Source organism: Rattus norvegicus, chromosome 16, assembly GCF_036323735.1.
Source record: "Rattus norvegicus strain BN/NHsdMcwi chromosome 16, GRCr8, whole genome shotgun sequence".
Classification (NCBI taxonomy): Eukaryota; Metazoa; Chordata; class Mammalia; order Rodentia; family Muridae; genus Rattus; species Rattus norvegicus.
Window position 1 is genome coordinate 18,830,604 of NC_086034.1, and position 22,191 is coordinate 18,852,794.

General features: G+C 52.0%; 2 protein-coding genes across 14 annotated transcripts; one reads left to right on the forward strand and one right to left on the reverse strand.

Moving 5' to 3' along the window:
- The first annotated feature begins 7,832 nt into the window (after nucleotides 1-7,832).
- Gdf15 (growth differentiation factor 15) lies at nucleotides 7,833-11,419 on the forward strand. 2 transcript variants are annotated; one of them, NM_019216.3, is made up of 3 exons: nucleotides 7,833-8,145; nucleotides 8,676-8,967; nucleotides 10,638-11,419. In NM_019216.3, exons 2-3 carry the CDS (start codon nucleotides 8,688-8,690, stop codon nucleotides 11,267-11,269), a joined length of 912 nt encoding a protein of 303 aa, NP_062089.2. In that variant the 5' UTR covers nucleotides 7,833-8,145; nucleotides 8,676-8,687; the 3' UTR covers nucleotides 11,270-11,419. The 2 variants fall into 2 exon arrangements, with proteins under 2 accessions (NP_062089.2, NP_001398512.1); NM_001411583.1 differs by lacking the exon at nucleotides 7,833-8,145 and having other exon boundaries at nucleotides 8,662-8,967.
- Lrrc25 (leucine rich repeat containing 25) lies at nucleotides 10,264-17,119 on the reverse strand. Of its 12 annotated transcripts, none has more exons than XM_063275638.1 (5): nucleotides 16,984-17,114; nucleotides 16,227-16,313; nucleotides 15,798-15,861; nucleotides 14,898-15,694; nucleotides 11,362-13,065 (listed from the first exon to the last, which is right to left on the reverse strand). In XM_063275638.1, the coding sequence occupies exons 4-5, from the start codon at nucleotides 15,683-15,685 to the stop codon at nucleotides 12,927-12,929; spliced, it is 927 nt and encodes a 308-aa protein (XP_063131708.1). In that variant the 5' UTR covers nucleotides 15,686-15,694; nucleotides 15,798-15,861; nucleotides 16,227-16,313; nucleotides 16,984-17,114; the 3' UTR covers nucleotides 11,362-12,926. The 12 variants fall into 12 exon arrangements, with proteins under 12 accessions (NP_001386194.1, XP_063131708.1, XP_063131707.1 ...); XM_063275637.1 differs by having other exon boundaries at nucleotides 14,898-15,708; XM_039094885.2 differs by having other exon boundaries at nucleotides 11,511-13,098; nucleotides 16,984-17,119.
- Nucleotides 17,120-22,191: the final 5,072 nt, after the last annotated feature.

Consider the following 22,191-nt stretch of genomic DNA (forward strand, 5'->3'; position numbering starts at 1 on the left):
TGACACCTTCCATAAAGAGGGCTGCTATCTACTGAGGAAACCAAGCTCATGGTAAGGGTCTGGGGAGGGAGGGTCCAGTGTGGTCTCCTGCCAAGGTCACCAGGCTGTTAACCTCATCCACTCCTGCATCCTTTCCTTACATTCCAAGTTCCTGGAGCCTGCCTGTGCTTCCTACATCTGACTGGATATCGGTGGCCTCCTCTACCAGACTCTGACCCATGAAGAGACCCGAGAGATCCTAGCCTGAGCACTGACCTCTGAATCCACACATGCACCTCTCCACACAGTAAATATGTAAACATAAAAGAAAATAACTGGGGGTTGGGGATTTGGCTCAGTGGTAGAGCGCTTGCCTAGCAAGCACAAGGCCCTGGGTTCGGTCCCCAGCTCCGAAAAAAAAAAAAAAAAGAAAAAAAGAAAATAACTGATATACTGCTGAACCATGTGGGGGTGGGGGGATGTCTCCCAACTTCCAGGAGGCTGAGGTAGAAGGATGGTGAACTTGAACCCAGATTGGACTGTATAAGGAGAATCCTGTCTCAGTAAAACAATGCAAACACCAAGGCAACAACAATAGGCTTGGAGTTATAGATCACCACCTGGGAGGCAGTGGCTCTCTCTGTGAGAAAGAGGCTAGCCTGGTCTACAGAGTGATACCCTATGGCAGTGTAAACGTAAGAGGCTGAAGCCTTCAGTATGAGTAGAACTATTTATTTTCTCCCTCCAGGCCTGAGTGTGCTCTCAATAGAAGGCCCTAGTAACCGCGTATGTGTTTGTTTTTATTTATTTTTAATTAGGTGGGTTAGTTTGTGTGTCTGTGCAGATCAGTGCACTGGAGCCATGAGTGCAGGTGTCCTCAGAGCGTCAGAGTGCCTAGAAGTGTCAGATCTGCTGGGGCTGGAGCTGCAGGGGGTGTGAGCCACTTGATGTGGGTGCTGAGAACCAAACTCCTGTCCTTTGCAGGAGCAGCCAGTGCTCCTAACTGCCGCATGGTTCCTCCAGGCCCTAGCGTGCCTGTGGAGGATGAACCCGTGACCCCCCCTGCATCCGCTCTCCCGAGATAAAAGACAGGAGTGTACCACACCCTGTTTGCAATAACAGAGGATTGGCAAGGCCCTGTGCAGGCTAAAGTAAATACTTAGCTATAAAAACTCCACCAAGCCAGCTAGCTACAAGCACTCTACCCACTGAGCTGGCCTACAACTTACAAACTTTTCCCTTACATTTATTTGGCCTGGCGGAAAACTTGCCATGAAATAGATGTAAAGATCAGAGGACAACTCGCAGAAGTAGGTTCTTTGCTTCCACCGTGAGGTCTAGGGCTGAGTCCAGGTGCGCATGCGCAGTCCTAGCGCGCCATCTGGGCCGATCTGGTGTGTTATGAGGGCTGCGATGTCTACTGGTATGTACATTCACAGGTCCACGGTCGCAGACAGGATTTCAGGCCATAGAGGCTGTGCCCGGCTGGCTTTGGTCACGGATATTTCTGGTCCTTTTGCCCTGAGGAGTTAATGTTTCCACAGAGAGTTTCTACAAATGCCAGACGCCAAAAAAGAAAACAAATAAGAATATAAGCCTAGGGCTGGAGGGGTTGGTTCAGTGGTTAAGAGCACCGACTGCGGGGTTGGGGATTTAGCTCAGTGGTAGAGCGCTTGCCTAGCAAGCACAAGGCCCTGGGTTCGGTCCCCAGCTCTGTAAAAGAGCACCGACTGCTCTTCCAGAGGTCCTGAGTTCAAATCTCAGCAATCACATGGTGGCTCAACACCATCTGTAATGGGATCTGAGGCCCTCTCCTGGTGTGTCTGAAGACAGCTACAGTGTACTTATATATCATAAATAAATAAACGTTAAAAAAAAAAAAAAGAATGTAAGCCTAGCATGCAGGTTTCTCCGGTCTCTGCCAACCTTGGTGGCTTATTTTTTTTTTTTCTTTTCTTTTTTTTTTTTTTATTAACTTGAGTATTTCTTATATACATTTCGAGTGTTATTCCCTTTCCTGGTTTCCAGGCAAACATCCCCCTCCCCCTCCCCTTCCTTATGGGTGTTCCCCTCCCCACCCTCCCCCCATTGCCGCCCTCCCCCCAACAATCTAGTTCACTGGGGGTTCAGTCTTAGCAGGACCCAGGGCTTCCCTTTCCACTGGTGCTCTCACTAGGATATTCATTGCTACCTATGAGGTCAGAGTCTAGGGTCAGTCCATGTATAGTCTTTAGGTAGTGGCTTAGTCCCTGGAAGCTCTGGTTGCTTGGCATTGTTGTACATATGGAGTCTCGAGCCCCTTCAAGCTCTTCCAGTTCTTTCTCTGATTCCTTCAACGGGGGTCCTATTCTCAGTTCAGTGGTTTGCTGCTGGCATTCGCCTCTGTATTTGCTGTATTCTGGCTGTGTCTCTTAGGAGCGATCTACATCCGGCTCCTGTCGGTCTGCACTTCTTTGCTTCATCTATCTTGTCTAATTGGGTGGCTATATATGTATGGGCCACATGTGGGGCAGACTCTGAATGGGTGTTCCTTCAGTCTCTGTTTTAATCTTTGCCTCTCTCTTCCCTGCCAAGGGTATTCTTTTTCCTCATTTAAAGAAGGAGTGAAGCATTCACATTTTGATCATCCGTCTTGAGTTGGTGGCTTATTTTCTGAGTCAATCTCAAGGCCTCGGACTCTCAGCGCTGCTCCTCGGCCTCCTGGGTACACACTCCCAGGGAAGACAGACTTTTGGGTAGCGGTTGTCTTTACCTCTTTCTACATGTTACTTTATCTGATGAGTGTTGTGTGCATGTCCGTGCTCCATGTGCATGAGCAATGCCCACAGAGACATGAAAAGGGTCTCAGTTACAGCCGGTTGTGACCGCCTGTGAGTGCTGAGAACTGAACCTTGGTCCCAGCAGGAGCAGCAGGCAGTCTTAACCACTGAACCATGGCTGAAGCCCCACTCTGAGGCTGGACTCTTCCATTTGCCTACATTGCTACCCAGTGAGCCCAGGGCCCCGCCTGCCCTGCAATTGTGTACTGGGTCCTTTGCTTCTATCCGTGTCTCCCTGCCCCACTCCCCTGCCCCCAGCTTTCAGTCCACAGAAAGCGTCACGCCCACAAGAGAAGGTACAGGGCCTGGTCTGAGAGCCTTTGCGTGATAGCTGTTGTGTAATTGGTAGAAACATGGGCCTTATTTTCATAGAGACGTGGGGGAGGGGCTGTCAGACATGTTGACACGCCTTCCCTCTGCTAGGTAAGGTACCCTCCTGTGGACCCCGGTTCAATTTCCCCCTCCCACAAGTATAACCCCAGCTCCAGGGAGCCTGATGCTTTTGCTCTTGCTGAGACACAGACACGCATGAGGTGCACAGACATGTACACAGGACTCCAACATACACTGAAATAAAATAAACATAACCAACAAGCACCCTCAGCCTCCACCTTCTGATGTCTCCTTTTTTTTTTTTTTTTTGAGATACTATTCAGGCTGGCCTCCAACTCACTCAGTGTCCAAGGATAACCTTGTACTCCTGATCCCTGAGCCTAGCCTCCCTGGTGCTGTGGTGACAGGTCTTCAGGACTAATCCTGGTTTATGTGGTGTTGAGGATAGAATCTATGGCCTTGTGCATGCTAGGCAAGCACTCTACCCAGAGCTGTATACAGTGTATACAGTAAGAGGGGTATAGAAACGGCAGTATAGGGGTTGGGGATTTAGCTCAGTGGTAGAGCGCTTGCCTAGTAAGCGCAAGGTCCTGGGTTCGGTCCCCGGCTCCGGAAAAAAAGAAAAGAAAAAAAAAAAAAAAAAAAAAAAAGAAACGGCAGTATAGAAACTGCCAAATGGCTGATTTGTTATGGGGGGCAGGTTTGTATTGTGGGCAAAGGAAAATATATCCAGAGGCATCAGGAAGAGTGCAGAGCAGAGAGAAAGAAATCTATCCCTGGCCAGGGCTGTGCAAGAGATCACGAGCTCGAGTGGGCAAACTGGCGATTATAAGGGACTCCTTTTGGGGACAGAAGACCCATTTTACAAGTTCTTAAGGAACCCTGGCTTTTGTCTACCAGCCAGAAGGCCTGTCTTCTATCCTGAGCTCATTTCTGGAGGGCCTGAGACTTAGAGCAAAGCACCTTTCCAATTGAACTATAAGCACCCTATCAACTGAGCTACAAGCGCCCTTCCAATTCAACTACAAGCACCCTATCAACTAAGGTACAAACACCCTATCAACTGAGCTACAAGCACCCTATCAACTGAGCTACAAGCACCCTATCAACTGAGCTACAAGCCCCGTATCAATTGAGCTACAAGCACCCTTCCAACTGAGCTACAAGCACCCTTCCAACAGAGCCACAATTCAAACTGAGCTCTAGGCCCTGTACCAGCGAGCTCCAACCTTCTATTTAGTCTATTTTGAGACAAGATGTTGTAGGTTAGGTACTATGCGTGACCTGGCTGAGCCCCAATCCTCCTTCCTCTCTTCCTAGGGGCTGTTTTTCTCTAACTGTTCACTCTTGCATGCCTGGGTGCTTTCACAGGAGCAGCAGGCAACAGTTCTTCCGTCTCCTCATGACACAGCATTTTCCCCCTCAGTGTGCCCAGCACAGGAGTAGGCTCACACTCACGGTGTCCTGGCTGGAGGAAGGCTGGGCACTACAATCCCCACAGGGACAGTGGCTATGTCGCTCTGGGGGGACAGAGCAGGCAAAAGGGCCAGAGGACCAGTGTGGCTGGACTGTGGCTACTTTGTGGGTTCTTTTTTCTTCTATCCTAACACCAGAGAGGAGAGAGAAAGAGATAGTGAGGAATGGGGTGATCGTGTTAGACTACTTCCTGCTGGTTAGGGGCATTGAGTTCATTGAGGCAAGGTTGATCTTTGTGGTCAGGATATCTAATTTCTTTTTCTTGGTGTTTCTTCTTTACACAAAACCACGACCAACGACAACCAAAAACCTACTCTTGGACCCTAGCATTTTTATACCCTGTGAAGGGTCCCCAGAATTCCAAATGTCACACAGGCACAGACACTTATCTGCAGCTGCAAAACCAGACCCCTGCCAGGACACAGGGCAAATTCATGGTCAGCTGCTGTGGACAATCTGTGGGCTGGTCCCAGCTCACCTGCCCCAGAGTGTGGCCTTGGGACCCAGGAATGCTGTCTGTGGAGAGGAAGTCAGGAACCATATGTGGAAGCCGTCTGATCTCCCACGGCTGGGATTAAAACGAAACATATTCTTACAATATTTCTGTGGTTTTCAAAGAAACCAAAATTGTCACCACATGAGGGCACCAGCTTTGGAGGAGCCTGGCAGGCAGTGGTGGGCAGGCAGGATGAGAGTGCTGTTCTTTCTATGGGATAGAATATTCTAGAACCCAAGAGGGGAGATGTCTGCATTACATAAATAGTACATTTATGTGTCGTGTGCTTAAGAACAACAAAACAATTTCAGTAAGTAAAGCCATGCCTCAGGAAGTCAGCTCAGGATGGGGCTCAGTAGCAGAGAGAGTCCCCTCGACTGGAGGGGACTGAGGAGCAAAACTCTCAAGGCTTAGACAGGAAGGGGCACTGAAAGTGAGGCTTAAGAGATGAATAGAAATTCAACATGGAGTTTGCCCAAACCTATCTGAACTCTGACTGCCTGAAACCAACATCATTGCCAAGACTTTAATCACCTTAGTTAGTCAATCCTGGGCTAGCAGCGCCATTGAAGCCTCAGCTACTCCCCCGGAAGCAGAGATAATCTAGGATTCTGCTGACTCCCCGAGGTCATCATGGGAAGAGGTCAGCAGGTTACCCTGTCCTCTGGGGACTGTCATACATAACGTTTCAGATTGATCTGCAGGGGTCACAAGGTGCTGTCCTTGGGGCAGGAAGGCCAGTGCCTTCTCGTGTTCACGAGGATGGGGTTGGCCCAGCAGCTGGTCAGGGTCCCAGCCTGCTGAGGTCATGGTTGGCTGGAAGCCCACAATCAGGCCACCCTTACACGGCTCTGGCCCCGGGACCGGTTATGAGGTCATCAGCTGAGGATTTTGAGGAAAGAGGAGCCAAGTTGGCACAATGCCACATTCCAGAGTTTTGTGAACCAGAAATCTGTGTTTCGGGGGTGATGATGCTTATCAGAGGATGGGGGACCCTGTCTTGCTGTTGGAGAACATTCCATGAATAAAGTAAATGGCTGATTGATCTTGATCTTAAAGAGACAGTCGTCACAATGTAGGAATCGTGGAATGCTATATAGCAAGGAAGAGCTTGGCCGCTCATTCTGTCATCTTGACACCCAGGAGACCGAGGCAGGGGGATTATGGATTTGGATTCACAAAGTGAGAGTGTTATGGACCTGGAAGAACTGTCCCCTAGGCCTCTGACATACGTATTTCTGCCCCCAGATGACACCCTGAGACTTTGGACCTGGGTCTCCATCAACAAGCAGCTGTGAGTTAGAAGGGCATCAAGGTGCATAGGTGCATTTACTGAGCGCCTACTGTGTACTCAAGTCACATGGGCGTCTTTAGTTCTCTACCATAGCCTGTAGTGGCCCAGTTGGGATGAAGCTGGAGGTATGGCTGGTCACACAGAGCAGCGGCTGTGTGTTGAAGGAGGATGGAAGCCTGAGGGAGAGAGAGCCTAAATAGGAAGCCCCAGCGACTTTTTTGAAGGGGCCAATGTATGCTAGGTAAGTTGGGGCCCATCACAAGGAGACGCCGAGGGTCAGAGAGGCAACCTGGGCTGGCTGAAGTTGCATCTGCAGCCTTCAGGGTTGGGTGGGGCACAGAAGTGCTGAGAACATCAAGGCATGTCCCCACCATCTGCCTCAAAAGGTGGGCCCCAGGGCCACCGCACATGGCTCCCCCACCCCGTGGACCTGAGCAGCCGCTTGGCTCATTCCCATGCCCCACATCTGTGCAGCCACACAGCCTGTATTCCAAGAGACCCTGGGCCATCCCCCAGCCTCAGTTTCCCCACTTGTGACTCATAGGGGTCCTACCTCAACCTCTCATCTCACGCAGAGAGAAAGCAGTCTCCTAATCCCTGGCTTTTGCTCTGTAGTACAGAGAGGCTGAGGAACTTGCTCGAGGTCACATGGGACCATCGGATAGTCCCTCAGTTTGTATCGTGAGTCCCCTGCACCGCCCCCCACCCCATACTCCCACCCTGGAGATGTAGACGACAGTAGCCTTTCACAGGGACTGATGGTCGATGGTTGGCCTGAGATCCAGGCCACCGATCGGAGGTCAGCAGCTTGCCCACAGCAGAGAATCTGACTCTGAGACTTAAATTTGGGGGAAAAACGGGGCTGGGGATTTAGCTCAGTGGTAGAGCGCTTACCTAGGAAGCGCAAGGCCCTGGGTTCGGTCCCCAGCTCCGAAAAAAAGAACCAAAAAAAAAAATTTTGGGGGAAAAACGTTCAGAGATGAAAATAATCCCCACTCTCACCGGCTGGGTGTCCACCAAGCTGCCCCTCCCCACGGGAGCACAAGGGCAGGGTCACCTCCCTTCATACTGATCATTTAGACAAAGGGTCCTAGACCAGACAGGTAACTTTGGGGGCAGGTCTTGGGTCTACAGGAGGAGGGGGACTAGTGCATAAGGGGCAGGGCTTAGATCTGAGGGGGGGGGTCTGGGATCAGCAGGGGGTGGGTTCTGGGGTCAGCCCGGGCTTCTACCTCCTGTCCAGTGAGCACCAGGACAGAGGGACAGAAGGGATGGCGGCGGGTGAAGACTTACCATGCACCTACCTGGCCTTCACAGGGGGACATGGAGCCCCATAGTCAGTCATAACTTGGAGTCACCCCACAGGTCAGAGGCCACCCAGCAGTACGTAGATATTGGGAGGGAACCCTAGGTGCTCCAGATCCCAGCAGGAGAACTTGGTGACACCTGGTGCCCTAGATGCTCACTCTGGTCTCACTCAGAAGTCCCGGCTACAGCCACTACCCTTCGGAGGCTCAGGCTGACTGTGGACAGGGCTCCTGGCGACTTCGTCCTCATCTATCTTCCTTTGGAGCCTGAGACCAACTGCCCTCACCCTCCAGCCACCTACCGACTCCCGACTGGAAGGAGACCCATGGGCAGATTTCCTCTTGCCTCTCTCCCCAATAGAGACCCCTGGTCTGGGGATACTGAGGCAGGCACAGGGCAGGCGTGTGTGAGCACCCAGTCATCCTGGAAATCTAGTGAAGGTTCCTGAAGCAGGAGCTGTTCGCACAGGGTTTTGAAGCATTAGTAGGAGTTCCGAAGAGAACCTTGAATGGGTGCAGTACTCCCTGGTTTGCTCTTCTGTCCCAGCCCATTTAGACAGGGTTGTAAAGTCTACTCCTGGGACACTGAGACGTAGGGTGACTTGCCTGAACTTGCCTTTTCTAGATTTTCCTTGGCTTCTTTACCTTCGATGGGGGTGGAGAAGGGGAGGGAGGGAGAGAGGAAGAAAGGGAGAGAGAGCCCTGGTCCCAAGGGGAAGGAAGAAGCCACTTGAACTTCAGTCTGGACTACATCACATGTTCTGTGGGGACAGTCAGCACTCACTCAGGTCACAGTCCCCGCATTTTCCCTCGTGAGCTGAGAGGTTCCGCCCCCGCCCCCCTGCGGAGCCCTGGGATTCCCGCCCGGATTAGCCTGGTCACCCGAGTTGGCATCGCACAAGGGGGCGGGGCGGACAGAGTCCAGTGGGTATAAAGGCAGCTGCGAAGGCTTAACGCAAAGTCACACTCAGGACACAAGCGACATGGCCCTGCGCGCGCTCCATGCCCAGCCTACAGGCGGTCCTCAGCTGAGGTTCCTGCTGTTCCTGCTGCTCTTGCTGCTTCTGCTGTCATGGCCATCTCAGGGGGACGCCCTGGCAGTGCCTGAGCAGCGACGCTCCCTCTCTGAGTCCCAACTCAACCCGGACGAGCTACGGGGTCGCTTCCAGGACCTGCTGAGCCGACTGCATGCCAACCAGAGCCGGGAGGACTCGAACTCAGAACCAACCCCTGACCCAGCTGTCCGGATACTCAGTCCAGAGGGTAAGTGGCAGCTGGGGACCCACTTCAGCAACACCCTCTCCAAGCTCTAACCAACACACTCAAGTCCACGAGACCCAGTCAGTCCAGCTTCCGAGCCTCAGTTTCCCCTGCTGTGACCTCTGGAGTTGCCAGCAGTCCCCCGTGCAGTGGGCTCAGCCAGAGTAGGAAGGACGACCGTCCTCAGACCGGAGCTGGACAAATGATGTCCAGAGAGGTCGAGGTCTTTCCTGGAGATGCACAGCACTCTAGTGGGAGAGGACACGGGGGATGGTTAGAGGGTACTGGAGAGGGGAGGTAGGAAAGAGAGCCAGGTTGAGAGCCAGAGGGAAAAGAACCTGCGGGAACTGGATCCGGAATCTGACGCAATCGCTGGTCAAGAATCTGCTACTGTAACAAGTGACAGTGGCCTGGATGGGAGGGAGGAGGATCCCTGGGCCTCGGCTCCGCGTTAGGACCCAGGCCGATCTGGCCCCGCCCCCTCACAAATCCGCTTGGGCACGCCCCTTCACAAATCCGCTAGCTTTGTGTGAATCCCAGTGAACTGTCACTCTGACGACCTGCAAAGTCTTACTTGGATATGGTAACTACTCCAGAGGTTGAGGCAGGGAAATTGCCGTGAGTTCAAGGCCAGCTGGGACTACATAGTGAGAACCTGTCCCAATTTTTTTTTTAAGATTTATTTATTATATGTAAGTACACTGTAGCTGTCTTCAGACACACCAGAAGAGGGCATCAGATCCCATTACAGACGGTTGTGAGCCACCGTGTGGTTGCTGGGATTTGAACTCAGGTCCTCTGGAAGAAGAGTGCGTTCTCTTAATCGCTGCGCTATTTCTGCAGCCCCCGTCCCATTCATTGTTTTCCTCTTTTTCTTTTTCCATTTCTTCCTTCCTTTCTTTCTAACATTATGTATACATCATACAGCTTTCTGCCTGCATGTTTGTCTGCAGGCCAGAAGAGGGCATCAGATCCCATTACAGATGGTTGTGAACTATCATGTGTGGTTGCTGGGAATTGAAGTCAGGACCTCTGGAAGAACAGACAGTGCTCTTAACCTCTGAGCCATCTCTCTAGCCCCCTTTCTTTCTTTCTTTCTTTCTTTCTTTCTTTCTTTCTTTCTTTCTTTCTCTCTCTCTCTCTCTCTCTCTCTCTCTCTCTCTCTCTTTCTTTCTTTTTGAGATAGGGACTTTGTAGCTCAGGTTGACTGCAAACTCAGGGCAATCCTTCTGCCTCCATTTCCCAAGTGTGAAAAGGTGGCCACCAAACACTGCTTTAAAGAAAATCAACTTTTGTTTGTTAAAACACTTTATTCAGAGGTTTGGGGAAAGGTTTGAGAAGTACTCCACAGGGCAGACCTTAGAGATCTCCCTGTTGCTAAGAGCAAAATCAGCTTTTAACCAGAAGGTGCTGGTGGAAGTCTTTAATCCCAGCACTTGGGAGACAGAGGCAGGCAGATCTCTGAGTTCGAGGCTAGCCTGGCTTACATCGAGAGTTACATTTATTTAACTACACTGAGAACCAGGGCTACCCTGAGAGACCTTGGGCTACATATGTTTAACATCTGTGCAAAGGCCCTGTGGTGGGTGGGAGTGGCACATTTGCACACGGACACACCTGTGCCTGGCACATACTGAGCACATGAGTAACGGGCGTTCTGGTTTCTTCTGCAGTGCGATTGGGGTCCCACGGCCGGCTGCTGCTCCGCGTCAACCGGGCGTCGCTGACTCAGGGTCTCCCCGAAGCCTACCGCGTGCACCGAGCGCTGCTCCTGCTGACGCCTTCGTCCAGGCCCTGGGACATCACCAGGCCCCTGCAACGTGCGATCAGCCTCCAGGGACCCCACGCTCGCGCACTGCGCTTGCGCCTGGCGCCGCCTCCCGACCTAGCCGTGCTGCCCTCTGGCGGCGCGCGCCTGGAACTGCACTTACGATCGGCCGCCGGCAGGGGGCGCCGAAGCGCGCATTTGCACCCAAGAGACTCGTGCCCGCTGGGTCCCGGGCGCTGCTGTCACCTGGAGACTGTGCAGGCAACTCTCGAGGACCTAGGTTGGAGCGACTGGGTACTGTCCCCGCGTCAGCTGCAACTGAGCATGTGCGTGGGCGAGTGCCCCCACCTCTACCGGTCGGCCAACACGCATGCGCAGATCAAAGCACGCCTGCATGGCCTGCAGCCCGACAGAGTGCCGGCCCCGTGCTGTGTCCCCTCCAGCTACACCCCGGTGGTTCTTATGCACAGGACAGACAGCGGCGTGTCACTGCAGACTTATGATGATCTGGTAGCCCAGGGCTGCCACTGCGCTTGAGCACTGGGCCCTGCTCCTTACCTACACTCCCCTTCCATGATGCTATTTATATTTTTATTTAATAATATTATTAATTTATTGGGGTTGGGCTGGGTGGGTGGATTGTGTATTTATTTAAAACTCTGCTAATAAAGGTGAGCTTGGTTTCTATGCGGCGTCTCAGTGATCTCGGCATGATTCCCATCACCCTAGCCTCAGTTTCCCTTGTCACCTGAGAAGTGGAGCAGAGGACGGGCCTCCATTAGGCTGGCCTGGGGTGATTTTATTGACTGACAGCTGATGTGAGTGACCAGCCAGGGCCTGGTGGTCCTGCCATGTTTGAGCCGCAAGGAGGAGCAGGACAGTCAGCAGTTCATTGCTGCAGCCTCTGCTTCAGCGCCCTTCTAGGTTCCCTCTGGACATTCCTCCCATCCCCATTTCAAGCCAGGCCTAACATCCCAGAATCAGGGGGCCTCTGCAATCCAGATAGTCCGACAACGGCTGGCTGGGAATGAAAAGTGTAAGAAGCCAGTGGCTGCTCAGTCAACAAGACTGGGTGTCTCGGCTGCTCTTCAGTATGTGCTGGAGTCTTGAAGGGAGCTCCAGTGCCAGTGAAGGAATGGATGTGCCAGCAAGCAAAGCGCAAAAGCTCTTCTTCCATTGTCCTTATGTAGGTTCCCAGCCGAGGGTGAGGCCCAGATTAAAGGCGAGTCTGCCCACTTTAAAAATTCAGGATCAAAAGCAGGGCATATGCTTTCTCTCAAAGGTCCAGACAAGAAGTGCATCTTCCACCGTCAGTTTAGTCTGAGCCCGGAGTAGAGACAGGACGATCTCTGTGAGTTCCTGAACACCCAGGGCTACACACACACACACCCACACACACACACACACACACACACACACACACACACACAGAGAGAGAGAGAGAGAGAGAGAGAGAGAAGAGATTTTCCCATTTTAAAGTAAGCAGAAGTCGCTCACAGGTGTGTGTGCGCCCTCCAGTTTTGGGTTTAAATCCAGATTCTGTCAAAGTAACAACCTGGAGCCACCACAGCACTGAAGGAGCCTTAAGTGTACTCTGGTGAGCAGTAAATCCTGGTGGGAAGGACAAAAGGAAAGAAAAGGGGACACAGGGAGACAGAGAGGCAGGGAGAGCCACATAGGCTGGAGCCCAGACCTAGGATCGGGAACCCGGGAATCTTGAGGGTGGGGAAGGGAAGGAAGATAAGGGGTGGGAGGAGGAACGGATGAAGACCATGTTGTGACCTCTCGGGGCTTCCGGATGACCCGAGTAGGAGAGAGGAGGGGAGTGAAGCGGAGAGGAAGGGAGGGGAAAGATCCCTAAGGGCTGAGAAGGCAGGAATGCCTCCTATGGAGTCTGAGTGGCTGGTGGGTGAGCAGCAGGCAGAGGGGACACAGAGCGAGCAGAACTGTGAATTCAGATAAAGTTCGGACTTTCCGGAAATCACCGGTCAGTCCTGCTCAGAGTTCCACGTGGCCCAGAGCATTTATGGAGCACCATCTGCATGCGCACTGACCGGAGGGTTGTTGCTGATCTTTCTTCCTCTTTGGGAGTCTTCCTGCTCCCCGTGATGTTGGGCGTGCGGGAGCGGGGCGGGGGGTACTGCGGGGAACGGATTCTCAGGTTAAATGTCTGTCCCTGTGGGCCAGACCCGGCTCAGCGCCAGGAAACCACACGCTCATCGTCCTCCAATGGGGCCCGCCCCAGGGACTCCAGGTTGCAATAGACGGGCTGAGGGTCCAGGTCGACACTCCTGTAGTTCATGTAGCAGTCATTGTCTCCAGAAGGGCAGCTTCTGCGGAGGCAGATGTACATCAGAGGCGGGTGACTGAGGCGAAGAGACAGGGGCCAGTGACAGGGTCTCATCGTGTAGCCCAGGCTGGCCTGGCTCTCACAGATAATATGCTCCTGTTCCGCTCCTACCTGTTTTTCCAACTTCCTGTGTGACTCCCACTCCTCTGAAAGTCACCGATTCAGCATGATTAAAATATGTGTGGAAGACACACACCTGATTTGACTTGTATATGTGCACTCGTGTAAGCATGGGTATGAGTGTGTGCGTGTGCATGCATGTGTGTGCAAGCATGTAAGCGTGTGTATTTGTGTTGTCTGTGCGTGTGCATGGGTGTATATGTGCATGTATGGTTCGTGCATTTATGTGTGTCTGCGTCCATGTATGTGTGTGGACGTATTTGTGCGTGTGAGTGCATGAATAATTCATGCATGTGTGTGCATGTGAGTGCATATATGTGTCTGTGCTTGCGTGTGTGGGTGTGTGTGTGTGCGCGCACACGCGTGAGTGTGCATCCATATGTACTAGTATGGCTCCTGCATGTATGTGTGTCTGGGCATGCACATGCACGTGCCTGTGTGGGTATACTCATGTGTGCATGCACATGTGCCAATATTTTCTTTCCAGTGCAGAACCCAGCTTCTTGTCCTTGCGGTTTTTTTTTTTTTCTTTTTTTTTTTTTTTCTGGAGCTGGGGACCGAACCCAGGGCCTTGCGCTCGTTAGGCAAGTGCTCTTCCGCTGAGCTAAATCCCCAACCCCTTTGTCCTTGCGTTTTGAGACAGGGTCTTGTGTAGGCCAGGCTAGCCTGAACTCGGATTTTACATCCCCCACCCTCACCCCAGATGGTCTGGATGGCGGGGACGGGATGTCTGGGAGAGCACTCCAGCTCCAATCCAGCCCCACCTCCGGTTTACTTTTAACTTTTTTCACTATCATTTGCCTGTGATCGCAGAAGAGGTTGTGACAGGCTCCGTGAAGTACAAGGAAGAAAGAAACCCCAGTTTTCGGTTTTTGGGAAGCTGAGCAGGGCCTAGAACAGGGCCAGTGAAGCCAGGGTGGGGCCATCTCTCCTTTTTCCTGACTAACTGGTTCGGCCTACATTGGTGACCTTCCCCATCCCCCTCCACCGGTCACTTCCCCTTTCTCAATATTTGCATATCATTTGCATACATTTCTTCTCAACCGAGTTACACAAATCTCCTACCTCAGCTTCCAGCAGACTTCCCTATTCCATATTCTTGGTCAGTCCCCCCACAAACTTCCCAATTCTCTCTCTCTCTCTCTCTCTCTCTCTCTCTCTCTCTCTCTCTCTCTCTCACACACACACACACACACACACACACACACAGACCACAGAGTCTCTTGTGGTCCCCAACTCAGAATCCTTCTGCCTCCACCCCACAGGGCTGGGAAGATAGGTGGGCACACCATCCTTACTCACCTACTCAGTTTTAACCTACTGTGCATCCCAAGTGTCACAGGGAGATGAGGGTGTTGTCCTCTAGCATGGGGACACAGACATCTGTGAGCCAGGAGACTGGACTGCTGACCCTTTGCCAAGTCCTACTTGACCTGGAACCCTGGTTCCTTCAGAGGTATGAGCTGGGTTTACAGCTCACAAGATGGCGGCTGGCCCCTTGGGAACTTTCCAAACTCTTATTCTCCTACCTCTGGAGGTGAGGTGAGGCCTGCAGCCCTCATCTGAACATGTGAAGCTTCACGAGGCCCAGCTGACAGTTTCAGGCCAACTATATACTCATGGTGACTCCACTCTCTCAGGCCTCCATGCTCTCTAAAGCAGAGTAATTGCTCATTGTGGACAGGGGTCACTCACCTGGCTGCAGACCATGAACAATCCTCGGCTGCCTGGCCAATGAAGACATTCTCATAATCCATCGTGGACCTGTTGGGTGGCAAGTCTGGGGCCTTGGGACGAGGCTGCCGGCTGCTGTACCTTGGCAAGAAGTCTGTCACTGGTGTGGGGCCATCGTGTGAATTCTGGACTTTGCTGAGACCCTGCTTACCGACATGTCGGCGACGAAGCCTCCAGGCCAGCACAGATCCACCAACAGCCAAAGCCAGGAAGATAGTCCCAGCAACAAGGGCGCCAATGGACCCCGGGGCCCAGCCTGGGGGACAGCTGACCTGGAGGAAGGTGGAGAGGTTCCTGGGAGCTGCCGTAACTGGGTGTAGACACAGCTGCTGCTGCCCAGAACAGTTGTTCTGCCGAACATTTTGCCAGGAGGCCAGACCACAGCTGCAGTCTGCCCTGAGCTCCAGGTCGCAGCGTAGGGCCAGCGACCCGTCCACACTGTCCAGATGGTTGTGGGTGACAATCAGGGTTTGCAGCTTTTCCAGGTTGGCAAAGAAGACCCCAGGGAGCACCCGAAGGTTATTCTTAGACAGGTCCAGGACCTGTGCATGCCTGGCCTTCAAGGGCTGACTCTGTGGCAGGGACAGGCCGAGGCCGCTGAAATTGAGGCAGGTGTCATTAAATGTCTGAGTCCAGTCCACGTTGCTTGCGTAAACCGTGCAGGTAAGATCTTGACTCCCTGACTCGTGCAGGAGGGCCAACAGCATCGGGAGGCATGACCACAGCAGCCCAGCTCCCGTGCTCCCCATTCTAGCCACCTGTGTGGTAAACACTGTGGGTTTAAATGAGTTAAACACCATGGGTTTAAAAAAGTACAGATTAATTAATAATTCAAACCAGGCTATATGTGGTGGCGCATACCTTTAATCCCAGCACTCGGCTGGCAGGGGCAGGTGGGTCTCTGTGACTTCGAGGCCAGCCTGGTCTACATAGTAAGACCCAACAAAGCTCAAATAAAACACCCCAATCAGTTTCCTGACATGAAAGCTCATGACCCCTGGCTGAGCTGTTTCCCTGGTCCCTGAGTCTCCAACTACTGGTCTGTGAAATGGGTACATCCCGCACCTGCCCACAAGACTAGACTACCTGCCCGGGCTTCCCACCATCTGCAACACTCCTATTGGCCAAGGCGCAACTATGTGCAAATGAGTTGTTGTCCTGGAAACAGCCTAGCCCAGGTCCTGGCCATCTTTCCTGCAGACCCTGCTATTCTACATCGCCCAACCCTGGAGTGAGGCAGACATGATGCTGTGAAGGATCCGTGCCAGCTGCCTGAGCCCTGGGTCTCACCTCCTGATCTTTGCGGTGTCCCAAGCCTCAAGGGCCTAGGGGTTGGGGTTCACCGCTTCTGGCGCTCTCCACCTGTGAGTCCAGCACCTGAGGGAAGAGGAGCAGGTGTAGGAGTAGAGGGGTCAGCAGAGAGACCTCTGCGAGCCTCAGGCTCTCACGAGAGGAGGAGGGGCCGGACTGTCCCACTTCTCTCTTGCTGTGACCTCACTCTGAGCTCCTTGGCCCGCAGCTTCCCCTCCACCCGCTTCCTGACCTTTGCTGGGCTCTACAAATATTCACTCAACGAACGATCACTTAAAATGCCTCAGCTCTGGGCAGGTACTCAGGGGCCATCTGGTCCTGGGAAAGATCAGAACTGGACAGTGATCAGAAGTCCAACCCCCGAATGGAGAAGTGATCAGAAGTCTGTCCGCATGGAGGCAGGACAGAAAGAAGGGACAGACTCTCACAAGGCATCCTAGAAGAGGAGGCATTAAGGTTAGGGTTTCAAGGGGTTGGGGATTTAGCTCAGTGGTAGAGCGCTTGCCTAGCAAGTGCAAGGCCCTGGGTTTGGTCCCCAGCTACAAAAAAAAAAAAGAAGGAAAAAAAAGATTTATAAAAAAAAAAAAAAGGTTAGGGCTTCAACACATAGTTAGGAGTTGCCACAGAGTCTTAAAACCTGTCCTTAATTCTCCGAGCTCTGTGGAAGTTTCTGTGGCAGGCTGTTGGAGAGGGGCTGTGGGGACCAGCTCAGGGAAGGCATATAGCTGATAAATACCTGGCAGGCAGGAGCGGTCCTCAGCAAGGCAGCAGGAGCTAAGACCCTGAGGTCTGAGGAGCAGCTGGGTAAGAGGAAACTGAAGGAGGAACTGGAAGTGTTGTCCTCCCACTGGTGTAAATGGGCAAGCCAGCAAGTCCCAGGACCAGTGGGAGCCCAGCTGGTGTGTGCTCAGGGGAAGGGAGTGTGAAGACAGAATCCGGATCCCTGAGGCAGAGAGACATTCCAGGCTGTGGGAGAGGACCCCATCCAGGTAGACTGAAAGAAGTGGCATGGTTGTGTGGGTTCACAGGATCAGGGGGCCAGCTCTCTCCTTGACCCCCTTGGGGATGCTAACCACATAGGCTGGCAGGGCCGTGGGGTACAGGAACCCTAGCACTGAAGGGGGTAATGGGGACCTGGCTTATGCTGGTATCTGGGGTCGTGTGTATTCCTGATCCTGGCGAGACTGTGCGGCTGGAGAGAATGCCCAGCAATTGAGAGAGCTTGGGCTCAGCTCAATCGTGGGCCTCACACCAGCGGCCCATACGTCTGTTACATGATGCCTCATGTGGATGAACCCAGACTCATGACACTGAGTGACAGAAGTCAGACACAGGGGTTGGGGATTTAGCTCAGTGGTAGAGCGCTTGCCTAGCAAACGCAAGGCCCTGGGTTCTGTCCCCAACTCCGAAGAAAAGAAAAAGGAAAAAAAAAAGTCAGACACAATGATGTGACATGAGCAGCCTCCCTTCCCTAGGCTCCAGCAGCCTCAGCTCATGACCTGAGGCTCCTTTTGGGGGAGTGGAATACTCTGGGAGCAGAGGTGACAGACACAGAGGACAGACGACAGCTGACAAGAGTCTATTCTCTCCTTCCCCCGTGTGTTCTCAGAGGATGACCTCAGATGTCAGGCATGGATGGTGACAAGAACCAGTCTACAGAAATCTTTGAATGTAATCACAGCCAGAAGCCAGAAGAGCCCTCGGCTCATATACCCAGACATAGCAAACTTCCCAATGACCCTTAGGAGTACCCAAATAACCATGCATGCTCATAGACACCCCAAAATATCCAACGACTCTCAGAGACCCCAAAGCCCTCAAAGATATTGGGAGACCCCCAATGTCTCCGAAATGCCAGTGACACACACATAACCCCCACGATCCCTAGAGACTCAGACATGCAGCCCTCAGCACCAAGGTCCCCAATATATGACACCCCACAATTGAGCTCTGCTGTCCTAATGCTTCTATGCTGGAGCAGCCTGCATCCCCCAAGTGCCCCAGTCTCTGAGGTCAGCTCCACCTGCTGCTTGTCCCCTACAAATGTCTGACACACCAGAAATGCCCAGGTCCTGCACTCCAGTGACCCCTTTCCTGACTCCCTGTGATGGCTACAGGGCCCATGAAGACTGTGCCATGGGCATACTCCATTCTTTCCCACAGGAAGGAGGAGGGCTGCGCACCAGGCTGCTGGCCAAGCAAAGACCAGGGGATGGGCTGGGTGGCAGGGGACACTGAGAGTCACTGAGGTTATCAGGTTAAGACTGACAATTGAACTCTGGCAGCATTGAGCCTTTGCCCACTCTCAGACCCGCAAACCCAGTTTCTAGTTCCTGGGGAATTTAGAGGCAAAGCAGTTCTGAGCTATGATCTTTGTGTGTTCAGCCAGTGTAGCTTAGATTGTGCTGGAACTGTCATCCTCCTGCCTCTGCATCCCCAGTGTTGGGGCGGCAGAGGCTGTGCTGCCACCCAGGATGGGGTTTTATAGAGAACTAGAGTGCCTGTACTCAGAAGCACTCAGGAAATGTGAAACAGTGAGCTAGTGTCTTGGACAGAAGCTGTGTATGACTGTTTCCTACCCAGAATGTGGATGTGGTTAACAGCTTGGTGACCTGTGTTGTCTGCAGGGCAAGGCCGGTCAGTCCTTCCTGTGGACATTTTCCTCTTGGTCAACAGGACTGAGCCATCTTTATGGAAGTGACCATATGTACTCAGTAAAGAGCTTCAGTATAAGCATGGCTTAAGCTTCCTTGTACACAGTTGGGTTAATTATCAGCAGAATGGTTTCCCCCCAAAATTGTGCGTATGGCTACAATAAACCATCCTGTATCAGACTCCAGGTGCAGAGTCATGTAGCTTAGGGTTCCCCTCCTGCCTCACTAGGGTTTTTTCTCTGCCGGCCCTGGTGTTGGCAGAGACCCTCACAGAATTATAGAAACCACTTGTAGAGACTAAGTACTAAGTACTAAGTACTAAGTACCTAAGTACCTAAGTACTAAGCCTGAGATTTTATGTCTGGAAAGGTTTGATTTTGTTTTTTGTTTTGTTTTGTTTCTTTGTTTGTTTGTTGTTTTGAGACAGGGTTTCTCTGTGTAGCACCGGCTGTCCTGGAAGTCACTCTGTAGACAAGGCTGGCTTCAAACTCACAGAGTATGAACACTTACTGGACTCATACAAGATTTAGCAAAATCTCCACTATTTGGCTAAAGGCAGTATAATGGTAATAAAAATAGTCAATTCGTATCCCATTTGCTTTTATTTCATGTGTACTGGTGCTTTGCTTGTATGTATGTCTATGTGAGGGTGTCAGACCCCCTGGAGCTGGAGTTACAGTGAAGAAGCAGTGTGACTCCATCCTGGGCTTGAAAACCATCTTATAGAGAAGACGAACTAAGTTCATTCCCATTTATAATTATATTTGTTTTCTCAAGGCTTGGGCTATGCCCTGAGGGAACTGAGGTAGCAGAATAAACTCCGTTCTGTTCTTAAGACTCCATTCTAAGGGTTGGAGAGATGGCTCAGCAGTTAAGAGCACTGACTGCTCTTCCAGAGGTCCTGAGTTCAATTCCCAGCAACCACATGGTGGCTCACAACCATCTGTAATGGGATCTGGTGCCCTCTTTTGGTGTGTCTGAAGACAGCTACAGTGTACTTATAGATAATAAATAAATCATAAAAGAAAAAAGAAAAAGACTCCATTATAAGTTAACTTGCCTTTAGAGAGGCATGGCCCCCTCCCTTGAGGTCTGAGAAAAAAAACTGCGAAATGTCCCTGGCAGTGGCAAATAGACAGAGCAGCTGCTGCTGGCTGATAACCAGAGTGGGCTCAGGAAACCTAAGTCTTTCCCAGGTCAGGTGCTCCTTTTTGATGTAGTCTCCCTCCTTGTGGTTTAACCAGATGCTGTAAAGCCATAGCTGAAAGACCAACACTCCTTTACCCTTTCATGTAATGCCGAGGTTGGGGGCCCCCGTTTGCGGTGTTTTTCTTTACAAACCCCCTTCACTTAGACCTGGGGTGAACTCTCCTTCCTGTTCCATCAGGAAGGTTGGTGGCCCAGTTCCAACTTGAATAAAGACCCTCATGCCATCGGGTTGTGACTCCTGGGGGTCTCTGGGGTGTTTACAATCTGGACACAACATTTGGTGCATTGGCCAGGAACCCCCAGACTTCTAGGACCCCTGACCCAGGGAGTCTGGCACCAGCTGGTGTCTGTGTCTTTGTGTATTGCCTGTTTCTGTTCTTGCTTTCCGGTTTTGAAAAAGGCCTCAAGGTGTCTGTATGAGCAGCATGGAGAGGCTAACAGTTGGAGGGTCGCAGCCTTGGAAGACAGACAGCCCTACTGTCAGTTGCTTTTGGTTTCTGGAGTGGGAATCTGTGAATCTGTGAGTCTTAGTCTTTGGATTAATTTTTGTTTTCAGTCAGTCGTGGAGTGGCTATTTTGTGGCTGTCTTATTTGTTGTGTTGTTTGGTCTTTACTTGTATGAACTGTGAGGGACGCCAAGGGACAGATTGTTTCTCACTTTAATCTTATTCTGACTCAAGGAAGTTAGGGCTAAGGACCACTGACTAAAACTTGGAGTGGCCAGCTTTTGATGTTGGATGGCCACCAGAGGGGAACCTGTAATCTCCCCAGGGTGTCAGCTGTAGAGGATAAAGTGCTTCAAAAGTTCCCCCTCTTTCCCCCTGCGGACACTTCTTCATCAACAGGAACAGCAGCAGAAATGGTGGCATCAGCTTCAGGGCTGGAGAGATGGCTCAGAGGTTGAGAGCGCTGACCGATCTTCCAGAGACCCTGAGTTCGATTCCCAGCAGTCACTTGGTGATTCCCCTTTTTCTCAGGACCGGCTCACACAGGGCTTATCCCCTCTCCCCTTCCCCCTCTGCTCAGTGCAGGCACAGTGCCCACTGGTATCCAGGGCCCCTAGAAGGTCTAAGACTGGGCCCTCCTGTAGACCTAACCAGGCTTTCCCTGAGTTGGGAGGTGAGTTCCCGGAGAGCAGGGCTCCACGCCTGGACACACTGGACAGGAGAGTCCCCAAATGGGCCCAGGTCTCCCTCACCAGAGCTTGCAACTGACTCCTGGCTACTCATTATTTTCAGTAAATGGCTACCCTTCTTGCTAGGAGAAGTGCTCGCTCCCTGTCTGAACAGATATGGTCTCTGAGCGGTTGGGGATTTAGCTCAGTGGTAGAGCGCTTGCCTAGCAAACGCAAGGCCCTGGGTTCGGTCCCCAGCTCCGAAAAAGAAAAAAAAGATGTGGTCTCTGAGTTGTAAAGAGAGGTTCTCACTGACAATATCCAGCCACGTTCAGCCCACTGAGAGGCAACAACCACTCGCTTCCATGCGCCTTAGGGTACTCAGGGCAGATGCCTTCCCCACCCCCAGACTCTCAAAGCTCTTACAGGTTCTCCTCACCATAGACAGAGGCCAAGAAACTGGCTCCTGGCCCCACAGGGAACCCCCCCAGATTGGGACTTTAATGTGGTGGAAGGAAGGAATCTCCAGATTCACCACCAGGCTCTTTCTGCAGATCTCAACAGTAATTTGGCCAAGGTTTAGATATGATATTAGATGGGAAATTGAGAAAAGCGTTATTTCTTGAACAGGTCATAAAGACTATGTGTAAGGCTATACACACGTAGACCCTGAGAAAACAGAGTTCTAGTCCGGGAGCTCTGGCCTCCATCAGTTAGTGCCAGACATGAGGAAGAAGTTACAGATTCAAGAAAGATCAAGAGGAAAGTCGTTGCGGGATCTAGCAGAAGTTGCAGAGAGTAGGGAAAGACAGGAAAGACACTGAATTGAGCTCTGGATAGAGTCCTTCTAGGAGAAAGGAAACCCAAGCTTCAACAGACTTCTGGAGGAGTAACTAAAGGGGTCTTGACCCAAACTCTAGGACCATGGAGACGGCCGGAGGCTTATTTATCAAAGAAACTGGACCCA

Bases quoted from the DNA above. Each gene is read 5' to 3' on its own strand.
- Lrrc25 (XM_039094882.2), bottom strand. From the start codon at position 15,685: ATGGGGAGCACGGGAGCTGGGCTGCTGTGGTCATGCCTCCCGATGCTG. The intron at 13,099-14,897 runs GTGAGTGACCCC...TCTTCGCCTCAG, and splicing joins TGTTCATGGTCTGCAGCCAG to TCACCCGCCTCTGATGTACA.
- Gdf15 (NM_019216.3), top strand. From the start codon at position 8,688: ATGGCCCTGCGCGCGCTCCATGCCCAGCCTACAGGCGGTCCTCAGCTG. The intron at 8,968-10,637 runs GTAAGTGGCAGC...TTTCTTCTGCAG, and splicing joins CCGGATACTCAGTCCAGAGG to TGCGATTGGGGTCCCACGGC.